General features: G+C 51.2%; 1 protein-coding gene across 1 annotated transcript in view; it reads left to right on the top strand.

The window, feature by feature from the left end:
* The window catches only part of DNAH2 (dynein axonemal heavy chain 2), a 170,464-nt gene that overhangs the window by 111,748 nt on the left and 46,216 nt on the right, over positions 1–12,500 (top strand). The window contains 6 exon segments of the mRNA XM_087715030.1: positions 1,486–1,646; positions 3,252–3,391; positions 8,113–8,260; positions 11,167–11,306; positions 11,453–11,663; positions 12,303–12,419. Coding sequence (XP_087571156.1) covers positions 1,486–1,646; positions 3,252–3,391; positions 8,113–8,260; positions 11,167–11,306; positions 11,453–11,663; positions 12,303–12,419 — 917 coding nt within the window.

The following is a 12,500-nucleotide window of genomic DNA, read 5'->3' as shown; positions in this document are numbered from 1 at the left end:
TTCCCTCCTTCCTTCCCTTCTTCCTCCCTCCTTTCTCTCCTTCTCTCCTTCCCTCCTTTCTTCTCTCCTTCTCTCCTTCCTTTCCCCCTTCCTTTCCTCCTTCCTTCCCCCCTTCCTTCTCTCCTACATTCCCTCCTTCCTTCCCTCCTTTCTTCTCTCCTTCTCTCCTTCCTTCCCTCCTTCCTTCCTCCCTCCTTCCCCTTCCCTCCTTCCTTCCCTCCTTCCTTCCCTCCTTCTCTCCTTCCTTTCCCCCTTCCTTTCCTCCTTCCTTCCCCCTTCCTTCTCTCCTACATTCCCTCCTTCCTTCCCTCCTTTCTTCTCTCCTTCTCTCCTTCCTTCCCTTCTTTCTTCCCTCCTTTCTTCTCTCCTTCTCTCCTTCCTTCCCTCCTTCCTTCCCTCCCTCCTTCCCCTTCCCTCCTTCCTTCCCTCCTTCCTTCCCTCCTTCTCTCCTTCCTTTCCCCCTTCCTTTCCTCCTTCCTTCCCCCCTTCCTTCTCTCCTTCCTTCCCTCCTTCCTTCCCTCCTTTCTTCTCTCCTTCTCTCCTTCCTTCCCTTCTTTCTTCCCTCCTTTCTTCTCTCCTACTCTCCTTCCTTCCCTCCTTCCTTCCCTTCTTCCCTCCCTCCTTTCTCTCCTTCTCTCCTTCCCTCCTTTCTTCTCTCCTTCTCTCCTTCCTTTCCCCCTTCCTTTCCTCCTTCCTTCCCCCTTCCTTCTCTCCTACATTCCCTCCTTCCTTCCCTCCTTTCTTCTCTCCTTCTCTCCTTCCTTCCCTCCTTCCCTCCTTTCTTCTCTCCTTCTCTCCTTCCTTCCCTCCTTCCTTCCTCCCTCCTTCCCCTTCCCTCCTTCCTTCCCTCCTTCCTTCCCTCCTTCTCTCCTTCCTTTCCCCCTTCCTTTCCTCCTTCCTTCCCCCTTCCTTCTCTCCTACATTCCCTCCTTCCTTCCCTCCTTTCTTCTCTCCTTCTCTCCTTCCTTCCCTTCTTTCTTCCCTCCTTTCTTCTCTCCTTCTCTCCTTCCTTCCCTCCTTCCTTCCCTCCCTCCTTCCCCTTCCCTCCTTCCTTCCCTCCTTCCTTCCCTCCTTCTCTCCTTCCTTTCCCCCTTCCTTTCCTCCTTCCTCCTTCCTTCCCTCCTTTCTTCTCTCCTTCTCTCCTTCCTTCCCTTCTTTCTTCCCTCCTTTCTTCTCTTCTTCTCTCCTTCCTTCCTTCCCTCCTTCCTTCCCTCCCTCCTTCCCTCCTTCCTTCCTTCCCTCCTTCTCTCCTTCCTTTCCCCCTTCCTTTCTTCCTTCCTTCCCCCTTCCTTCTCTCCTTCCTTCCCTTCTTTCTTCCCTCCTTTTTTCTCTCGTTCTCTCCTTCCTTCCCTCCTTCCTTTCCTCCTTGCTTCCCTCCCTCCTTCCCTCCCTCCTTCCCACCCCCCTTTCTTCTCTTCAAGGACGTTCTCCTACGTTCTCCTGATGGTGTGGTCCTCACCGGAGGCCTCCCTTTTCCTTCTCCAGACATCAAGAAGCTTTACCGGCAGACCGGGGTCGACCTGAAGCCCACCACCTTCCTCTTCGTGGATACTCAGATCGCGGACGAATGCTTCTTGGAGGACATCAACAACATCTTGAGCTCCGGGGAAGTGCCCAACCTCTACAAACCGGATGAGTTCGAGGAGGTGCGTGACATGGGGCAAGCATTCCCCCCCCCTAGTCATCCTTGTCTCCTTTCTTCGGCTTGGTGGGAGGAGATGTTGAGTAGAGCAAAAGATGTGGAGACTCTGGAAAGAGTGCAGAGAAGAGCAACAAAGAGGACTAGGGGACTGGAGGACAAAACAGAGGAAGAACGGTTGCAGGAACTGGGTATGTCTTGTTTAATGAAAAGAAGGATTTAGGGGAGACATGTTAGCAGTCTTCCAACATCTCAGGGGTTTCCACAAAGAAGAGGGAGTCAAACTCTTCTCCAAGGCACCAGAGGGTAGAACAAGAAGCAATGGGTGGAAACTAATCCAGGAGAGAAGCAACTTAGAACTGAGGAGGAATTTCCTGACGAATGAGGACAATTAACCAGTGGAACTGCTTGCCACCAGAAGTTGTGGGTTAGGGTTTCCTGCCCGAGCAGGGGGTTGGACTTGAAGACCTCCAAGGTCCCTTCCAGATCTACTCTGATTGATTGATTGACTATTTTAAGCAAAGACTGAAATCCTCGAAGGTCTCGTGCTCGAACGGTGGGGTGGGGGGTGGACTAGAAGACCTCTAAGGTCCCTTCCAACACTGCGATTCTCTTAAAATGGGGCAAAAAAAACCTCAGGAGCCGGGCAGAAGTCAGTAAATGGACAGCTGAGGGGCACTAAGTGCTGCCAGGCGCGGTGCGCTAGGGAAGGATCCAAAGGAAAGTTCCGGCACCGGTGATGATGGCGCCTGCCTTACTTGCGCATCTCCAATATGGCCTCTGCCTCTAAAAATCTTGCTCCTGAGCATGTGCCATCATCTGCCAAGACCGACTGGGGGTCTGAGAAGCGGGGTAATCCCTCAGCCTGAGGAATACGGGTCAGTGTTGTGGAGAAAAACGGGAGATCTAGAAAAAAACAGAATGGGACGGGGACCTCGGAGGTCTTCCAGTCCAGCCCCCTGCTCAAGCAGGAAGACCCTTTGGGCCACTGGTCGCCAACCTTGGTGGACCGGCCCGGTGCGTGTATATATCAGTGGCAGCTGCACGCATGGACGCCTGGCTCCGTTGGTGTGAGCGGTGTGTGTCCGCAGACTCCGTGGGTACGAGTGCCACGGGCTTCCCCATCGTTCGAACAGGCTGCAGCCTGGTGGCGGGCCGCTGCCCACGGCTCGGGGACCCCTGCCCTAAACCCTTTTCGACAAATCTCTTCTTAAAAGCCACAAGTTCTGGTGGCAAGCAGTTCCATGGGTTAATTGTCCTCACTATTAGGAAGTTTCTCCTTATTTCTAAGTTGCTTCTCTGCTTGATAACTTCCCACCCGTTGCTTCTCGTCCTGCCTTCGGGTGCTTTGGAGAAGAGGTTGACTTCCCCACCCACCCCTCTTCTTTGGGGTAGCCCCTCAAATATTGGAAGATGCTATAATGCCCCCTCTAGTACTTCTCTTCATTAAATTAGACATCCCCGATTCCTCCATGCCCTCCAGTCCCCTAATCTTCTTTGTTGCTGTTCTCTGCACTTTTCCCAAAGTCTCAAAAGTATTTTTTTTATATCGTGGCGACCAAAACTGGGTGATCTCCTTCTCCCTTCTCACCCTCCCCCCACTCCCCAAAAGATCCAAAACCATATCCTTGACGCGGCCCGGTCCGAGGGCATCCAGGAGAGTCAAGACAGCCTCTTCGCCTACCTGATCGAAAGAGTCCGGAACAATCTTCACGTCGTGCTGTGCCTCAGCCCCGTGGGGGACCCCTTCAGGTGAGGCTTTCTGGGACCTGAATTTTGGACAGTCGTTAAATGAATAGGTTACCAGTTCATCGTGCCTGTAGTGGACCGGCAAAATGCAGCGGCCATAATTTGCTTGGGCATCTGAAAGGCGTTTGACTAAGTAGAAAAGGCATTTGACAAGTAGAAAAGGCATTTGATAAAGTAAACAAGGCATTTGATACAGTGGACAAGGCATTTGATACAGTGGACAAGGCATTCGACAACGTAGGCCACAACCTACTTCTTAGTGTGCTAGAAAAAAATGTGGGATAGAGAGCTTCACCACCCGATGGATTCACAACTGGCTGACGAGTCGCACTCAACGAGTAATCCCTAATGGGTCTACATCCACATGGAGGGAAGGAAGCAGTGGGGTACCACGAGGTTCCGCATTAGGCCCAGGACTCTCCGATACTTTCATAAATGAACTTAGATGAGGCAATAGAAGAGGAACTTACCAAATTTGCAGGTGATGCTAAGCTGGCGGGAATAGGCAACACCCTAGATGACAGGCTCAAGATCCAGATGATTACAGATTAACAAGAGTTGGAAGGGACCTCAGAGGTCATCTAGTCCAACACCAACACCACCGCCTAAGCAGGAGACCCTAAGGCCATTTCCGACAGAGGGCAGTCCAGTCTCTTCTTGAAAGCCTCCAATGATGAAGCTCCCACAATTTCTGAATAACAGAATAATAACAGAGCTGGAAGGGACCTCGGAGGTCATCTAGTCCACCACCACCCCCGCCCAAGCAGGAGACCCTTTCAACATTCCTGACCGAGGGCAGTCCAGCCTCTTCTCGAAGGCCTCCAGGGATGAAGCTCCGACAACTTCCAGAGGCAACTTCTGTTCCATGGGTTGATGGTTCCCACCGTCAGAAAATTCCTCCTTATTTCCAGATTGAATTTCTCCTTGTTCAGTTTCCATCCATTCTTCCTTCTCTGGCCTTCGGGTGCTTTGGAGGATAGCTTGACCCCCTTCCTCCTCTCTGGGGCAGCCCCCCCAAATATTGGAAGGCTGCTATCCTGTCTCCCCTGGTCCTTCTCTCTCTCAAGAGCCAAGGTGGCGCAGTGGTTAAATGCAGCACTGCAGGCTACTGCTAGATCAGCAGGTCAGCGGTTCAAATCTCACCGGCTCAGGGTTGACTCAGCCTTCCATCCTTCCGAGGTGGGTAAAATGAGGACCCAGATTGTTGGGGGCAATATGCTGACTCTCTGTAAACCGCTTAGAGAGGCCTGAAAGGCCTATGAAGCGGTATATAAGTCTACTGCTATTGCTATTGCTCTTCCCTAGACTAGCCATGCCCAGTTCCTGCAACGGTTCATCGTATGTTTGAGCCTCCAATCCCCTGACAGACTTCAACACTGGGCCCTATCTAACAAAATTCAGGGTAGAGAAAATTAAAGTGTTACACTTAGGCCAGAAAAACACAAAGGACACATATAAACTGGGTGAAACCTGGCTTAATAGCGGTCACTATGAGAGGCATCTTGGAGTCTTAGTGGACAACCAGCTAAATAGGAGCCAGCCGTGTGCAGCGACAGCCAAAAATGCAATCCTAAGTTGCATTAACAGAGGGATACAATCAGGACAGTGGTGGGTTTCAAAAAATTTTCGAATCTACTCTGTGGGTGTGACCTCCTTTGTGGGAGTGGCTTGCCGGCCATGTGACCTGGTGGGAGTGGCTTGCCGGCCATGTGACCTGGTGGGAGTGGCTTGCCGGCCATGTGTTTTCTTTCTTTCTTTCTTTCTCTCTCTCTCTCTCTCTCTCTCTCTCTCTTCCTTTTGTCTCTCTGTCTCTATTTCTTTTTTTTCTTTCATCTCTCTCTCACTTTTTATTTCTTTTTTCTCTTTTTTTCTTTCTTCCTTTCTTTTTCTTTCTTTCTCTGTGTGAGTCTGTGTGTGTGTGTGTGTGTGTGTGTGTGTGTGTGTGAGTGGTGGGTTTCAAAAAATTTTCGAACCTACTCTGTGGGTGTGGCCTCCTTTGTGGGAGTGGCTTGCCGGCCATGTGACCTGGTGGGAGTGGCTTGCCGGCCATATGTTTTCTCTCTCTCTCTCTCTCTCTCTCTCTCTCTCTCTCTCTCTCTCTCTCTCTTTCTCTCTTCCTTTTGTCTCTCTGTCTCTATTTCTTTTTTTTCTTTCATCTCTCTCTCTCACTTTTTCTTTTTTCTTTCTTTCTTTCTTTCTTTCTTTCTTTCTTTCTTCCTTTCTCTTTTTCTCTCTGTGTGAATCTGTGTGTGTGTGTGTGTGTGTGTGTGTGTGTGTGTGTGTGTGTGAGTGGTTGGTTTCAAATATTTGGCGAATCTACTCTGTGGGTGTGGCCTCCTTTGTGGGAGTGGCTTGCCGGCCATGTGACCTGGTGGGAGTGGCTTGCCAGCCATGTGTTTTCTTTCTTTCTTTCTCTCTCTCTTTCTCCTTTTGTCTCTCTGTCCCTTTTTCCTTTTTTTTCTTTCATCTCTCACTTTTTCTTTCTTTTTTCTTTTTTTCTTTATTTATTTCTTTATTCCTTTCTTCCTTTCTTTCTCTTTCTCTCTCTGTGTGAGTCTGTCTGTGTGTGTGTGTGTGTGTGTGTGTGTGTGTCAGTGGTGGGTTTCAAAAATTTTTGGAACCTCTTCTGTAGGTGTGGCCTGCTTTCTGGTGGAACCTCTTCTAACTGGTTCGGTAGATTTGACGAACCGGTTCTACCGAACTGGTGCGAACTGGTAGGAACCCACCTCTGATTCAGGATCAAGGGAGGAACTAACACCACTCTTTAAAGCCTTAGTAAGGCCACACATGGAGTCCTGCATCCAGTTTTGGTCCCCACACTATAAAAAGAGGTTGAGACTCTAGAAAGAGTGCAGAGAAGAGCAACCAGGATGATGAGGGGACGGGAGGCTCAAACCTACGACCGACGGTTGCAGGAACAGGGCATGGCTAGTCTAGGGAAGAGAAGGACCAGGGGAGACAGGAGAGCATCTTCCAATATTTTGAGGGGCTGCCCCAGAGAGGAGGAGGGGGGTAAAGCTATTCTCCAAAGCCCCCAAAGGCCAGAGAAGGAAGAATGGATAGAAACTGACCAAGGAGAGATTCAACCTGGAAGTAAGGAGGAATTTCCTGACGGTAAGGACAATTCCACTCATGGAACAGAAGTTGCCTTCGGAAGTTGGGGGAGTTTCATCCCTGGAGGCCTTCAAGAAGAGACCGGACTGCCCTCTGTTGGAAATGGCCTTAGGGTGTCCTGCTTGGGCGGGGGGTTGGGGTTGGACTAGATGACCTCCAAGGTCCCTTCCCGCTCTGTTATTATTCTGTTGTTCAAAAATTGTGGGAGCTTCATCCCTGGAAGCTTTCAAGAAGAGACCGGACTGCCCTCTGTCGGAAATGGCCTTAGGGTGTCCTGCTTGGGGGGGGGGGTGGACTAGTTGACCTCCAAGATCCCTTCCCGCTCCCTTCCCGCTCTGTTATTATTCTGTTGTTCAGAAATTGTGGGAGCTTCATCCTGGAAGCTTTCAAGTAGTGACTCCGTTGGAAATGGGGTCGGGTCTCCAGCTTGGGTGGCAGGGGGTGGGGGGAGGGATTGGACTAGATGACCTCCAAGGTCCCTTCCAGCTCTGTTAATCTGTCGGGAGCCGTTCGGAGTGGGCCGCCTCTAGACGAAGTGGGGAGAAGGTTCTGCGTGGAGCAACAGTGACCTCCAGTGGCCAAGGAGCCACAGGACGGATGAACGGGAGAAATGTGTGGGGTGGGTTTAGAGATTGCGGGAGGGGGGAGAGGGGGGCAGGCAGACCCCAGGTTGAGGCGCAGAGACAAAGGCCCTCCAATCCCAATGGTCAGCGAGGCTTTGAACCCCCAAATGGCCCAAGGATCAACCCATAACGGCCGTTTGAAGCCTGTAGGTGAATTGAGCCCCATTGAAAACGGTACAGGATCTCCTGCTTGAACAAAGGGGTTGGACTAGAAGACCTCAAAGGTCCCTTTCACCTCTGGCCTCCGAAACCAAACGACAGGAAATCCCTCTCCTTGAGTGACAGAACAGCGCTGGGAAGAGTGATCCAGGGCCGTTTTCCCACACTTAACGACCGTTCGACACCCCCACCGTCGCGTGATCAAAATCAAGCTCTTCGCATTTATGACGCTTGGAACGTCATGGGATCCCCGTTGGCGACCTTCAGTCAAAACTCCCTTGACAGCTGTCTCGCTTAGCAACCAATGTTGGTTTCGATTGTGGTCGTAAGTTGAGGACTAGCAGTAGTTTTCCCCAGCTGTGGAAAGCATTAGCAGATGCTGAAACCCACTCCTGGGAGGGGGGGGGTCTTTAGAGCGTTGGTAAGAAGCTGCCTTTCTCTCTTACTATGTCAATCAGAGTAGAGCTGGAAGGGCCCTTGAAGATCTTCTAGTCCATCCCCTGCTCAGGCTGGACTAGAAGACCTCCAAGGTCCCTTCCAACACGGCTACGCTGTATTCTATTCTGGATGAGACGCAATGGGTGGGAGACTATCAAAGAGAGAAGGAACCTAGAATGAAAGAGATATTTTTTCTGACGGTGAGGACAATTAACCAGGGGAACTCCTTGCCACCAGAAGTTGCGCGTGCCCCATCACTGGAGGTGTTTAAGAAGCGAGTGGACAGCCATTTGTCTGGAATGTCATAGAATCCCCTGCTTGAGCCAGGGGTCGGACTAGAAGACCTCCAAGGCCCCTTCCGACTCTGCTTAATTTCTCGTTCTGCTCCAGGAACCGGATACGCCAATATCCCGCTTTGGTGAACTGCACGACCATTGACTGGTTCTCGGAGTGGCCAAAGGAAGCCTTGCTGGAGGTGGCGGAGAAGTATCTGGAGGGCGTGGATTTGGGCACGGTGGAAAAGGGCAGCTTCGACACGGTGAGAGCCCGCCTCCCGCCCAAGAGGGGGAAATCCTGCAAAACACCGATCAGGGGCTTCGAGATATGGGTGTCCGAGTGGACAATCATTTCAATATGAGCCAGCCCTGTGCGGCAGCTGCCAAAAAAGCCAAGGGATTAGAAGAGAGTAAGAGAACCGCAATGGGGAAACATATCATGTGAAGTGTTAATACCATTTTTATAAGGCCTTGATAAGGCCCCCGAATTCCCATGCCTGTTTTTCCCCCTCTCCGATCCCCTAGAATGGAGAGATTGCAGAGGAAGGGATTAGAAGAGAGTAAGAGAACCGCAATGGGGATACATATCATGTGAAGTGTTAATACCATTTTTATAAGGCCTTGATAAGGCCCCCGAATTCCCCATGCCTGTTTTTCCCCCTCCGATCCCCTAGAATGAAGAGATTGCAGAGGAAGGGATTAGAAGAGAGTAAGCGAACCACAATGGGGAAACATATCATGTGAAGTGTTAATGCCATTTTATAAGGCCTTGATAAGGCCTCCGAATTCCCCATGCCTGCTTTTCCCCCCCCTCCGATCCCCTAGAATGGAGAGATTGCAGAGGAAGGGATTAGAAGAGAGTAAGAGAACCGCAATGGGGATACATATCATGTGAAGTGTTAATACCATTTTTATAAGGCCTTGATAAGGCCTCTGAATTCCCCATGCCTGTTTTTCCCTCCTCCGATCCCCTAGAATGGAGAGATTGCAGAGGAAGGGATTAGAAGAGAGTAAGAGAACCGCAATGGGGATACATATCATGTGAAGTGTTAATACCAATTTATAAGGCCTTGATAAGGCCTCCGAATTCCCCATGCCTGTTTTTCCCCCTCCGATCCCCTAGAATGGAGAGATTGCAGAAGAAGGGATTAGAAGAGAGTAAGAGAACCACAATGGGGATACATATCATGTGAAGTGTTAATGCCATTTTATAAGGCCTTGATAAGGCCTCCGAATTCCCCATGCCTGCTTTCCCCCCCTCCGATCCCCTAGAATGGAGAGATTGCAGAGGAAGGGATTAGAAGAGAGTAAGAGAACCACAATGGGGAAACATATCATGTGAAGTGTTAATACCATTTTATAAGGCCTTGATGAGGCCCCCGAATTCCCCATGCCTTTTTTCCCCCTCTCCGATCCCCTAGAATACAGAGATTGCAGAGGAAGGGATTAGAAGAGAGTAAGCGAACCGCAATGGGGAAACATATCATGTGTTAATACCATTTTATAAGGCCTTGATAAGGCCTCCGAATTCCCCATGCCTGCTTTTTCCCCCCTCTGATGCCCTAGAATAGAGAGATTGCAGAGGAAGGGATTAGAAGAGAGTAAGCGAACCGCAATGGGGAAACATATCATGTGTTAATACCATTTTATAAGGCCTTGATAAGGCCTCCGAATTCCCCATGCCTGCTTTTCCCCCCCTCTGATGCCCTAGAATAGAGAGATTGCAGAGGAAGGGATTAGAAGAGAGTAAGCGAACCGCAATGGGGAAACATATCATGTGAAGTGTTAATACCATTTTATAAGGCCTTGATAAGGCCCCCGAATTCCCCATGCCTGCTTTTTCCCCCCTCTGATCCCCTAGAATAGAGAGATTGCAGAGGAAGGGATTAGAAGAGAGTAAGAGAACCGCAATGGGGATACATATCATGTGAAGTGTTAATACCATTTTATAAGGCCTTGATAAGGCCCCCGAATTCCCCATGCCTGTTTTTCCCCCTCTCCGATCCCCTAGAATAGAGAGATTGCAGAGGAAGGGATTAGAAGAGAGTAAGCGAACCGCAATGGGGATACGTATCATGTGAAGTGTTAATACCATTTTATAAGGCCTTGATAAGGCCTCCGAATTCCCCATGCCTGCTTTTCCCCCCCTCCGATCCTCTAGAATGGAGAGATTGCCGAGGGAGGGATTACAAGAGAGTAAGATAGCCACAACGGGTGTACATATCAAGGCTCTGGGAATTCTAGGAGTTGAAGTCCCGGCAGTTTGAAGCTACCACATTTGGAGACCCCCTTGGTCTGAGTCTGTGATGGCGAACCTGAGGGCAAGTGGACCATTGCCCTTGGTCAGTTGTCAGGGTTCCAAATAGCACCCAAAATTAAATCAGAGTCCGAGGCAAAAGATTCCTCAAAGTTCCAATTTATGAAGAGAGCCACGTTGGCACATCTGGGAAAACCCGAATCTGAAAGCTTCCTGGTTTTCCCCACCCAGTTGAAAGTTCGAGACTTTGCATCCCCACACCCACCAGTCCATCCCAGGGTCCCATCTTCCACTGCCCTGCTGGCAGTTCCACTCCTCCAGATCCGGTCAGGTGCAGAGCTGGAAAGAATAAAGGATGACCTTGGTTTTCGAGAAAGAATGTTGTTATGGCTACCTATCGTCTAACTCCATACAATCCCCTCCTCCCATTTTCCCACCATAGAAAATGCCTAGTAGAAAAATAGAAAGTGTGGGCAGGCCTAACGTCCAAAAGAAAAGATGGTGTGTGCCAGCCAGCTGATTTTCGGCTTTCGAAGGGCCTCCGGAGGGCTGGGGGAGCCCATTTGTGCCCTCCCCATGCTCCAGTTAAGCCTCCAAAGCCAAAAACGGGCCTACCCGAAGTTCGGAAATGGGCCATTTCCAGCTTCCAGAGGACCTTCGTGGGGGTGGGGGAGGCATCATTCACCCTCCCCAGGCTTCAATAGGGCGGAGGGGGTAGTGCGTGCATGCGCGATGAAGGTGTGGGGGCGATTGAATTATGGGTGTGGGCATGCGCGCACATGCTTTCAGCCCCTGAGCCAAAAAAGGTTAACCATCCCTGGTCTAGGGTCTCCTGCTTGAACAGGGGGTTGGATTAGATGACCTCCAGGATCCCCTCCAACTCTACGATTCTGTATTCCCACTTTCACCCAGATGCAAAAGCGAGTGGCTAAAATCTTTGTCACCATGCACTGGTCAGTGGCTAGATACTCTCACAAGATGTTGCTGGAACTCCGGCGCCATAACTATGTGACACCCACCAACTACCTGGAGCTGGTGTCCGGCTACAAGAAGTAAGGCGGGGGGGGGGGGATTTGGGGCACCGGGCAGGCGGGATGCAGGAGAGCCAAAGGGCCGGATGCACCCCTTTTGCGAGTGACCCAGTCCTCGGACAGCGGTCGCCGCATCACGAGCCTTCTCCTGTCCACCCTGTTTGCAGGCTGCTGGCCGAGAAACGGAAGGAGCTTTCCGACCAGGCCAACAAACTCCGCAACGGTCTCTTCAAAATTGACGAGACCCGAGAAAAAGTCGAGGTGATGACCCTGGAGCTGGAGGAGGCGCGGAGGAAGGTGGCCGAATTCCAGAAACAGTGCGAGGAATACCTGGTGATCATTGTTCAGCAGAAACGGGAAGCCGATGAGCAACAGAAGGTGAGCGTCCGAGGTTCGGAACCCCCTATTTCTCGTCCGAACCTGTTGTGGCCTGCCAGCAGAGACGGCAGCAGATTCGGAGAGTGAGGAGGTTGGGGAGGAAGATGGGCCATTCCTGGAGTCTGGGGAAGGCTCGGATGAGGGCTCTGCGTCAGAGGCAGAGAGGGGGCCAGGGCCGTCAGACAGTTATCAGCTGCCTTCAGAGTCAGACATGAGTGAGGCAGAAGAACAGCTGGAGCCTGTTCCCAGTGTGCGCACGCACAGAGTGGCCAGACGAAGGGAACAGCTAAGGAACAAGAGTCGACTTGGGAGTAAGGCCACAGGTGGACGGTGAATGGCCCCTCCCAGAGGAAACAAAAGAGGAGCGAAAGGGGAGTGGAGTTTGCAGGAGACAGTTAGTTCGCTTCATTGGTTTGGAGACTCATTGCCACGTTTTGGAGATTTCGGCCTGTCAGCTCTCCAAGCCAGATAAGGTCGGTGACTGTAAATCCTCCCTTGAAAGACTTTGCTGGATGTGAAAGAGCAGAATTCACAGCCAATTCATAAAAGGGGTTTTGTCGGGGCAAGGAGTTTGCTTTAGGTTCTCGGGAACACAACCTGTCCTCTCGTCACTCTCTCTCCTCCCTCGTTCCCCCGTAGACGGTGTCGGCCAACAGCGAGAAGATCGCTGCCGAGGAGATCAAGTGCAAAGCGTTAGCCGACAATGCCCAGAAGGATCTGGAGGAAGCGTTACCCGCCTTGGAGGAAGCCATGAAGGTAGGTGAGAAGAGGACACCTCCCTCTAGGGCAAGAGGGGGGCTGTCAAACTCCAGCCCGGAGGGCCGGATCTGCCCCGCG

This window comes from Thamnophis sirtalis, unplaced genomic scaffold (assembly GCF_051295495.1).
Source record: "Thamnophis sirtalis isolate CommonGarterSnake01/CBP01778 unplaced genomic scaffold, rThaSir2_p1.2 scaffold_4, whole genome shotgun sequence".
Classification (NCBI taxonomy): domain Eukaryota; kingdom Metazoa; phylum Chordata; class Lepidosauria; order Squamata; family Natricidae; genus Thamnophis; species Thamnophis sirtalis.
Note: the sequence above shows the minus strand (reverse complement) of the source record. Positions and strands in the feature narration are given on the sequence as shown.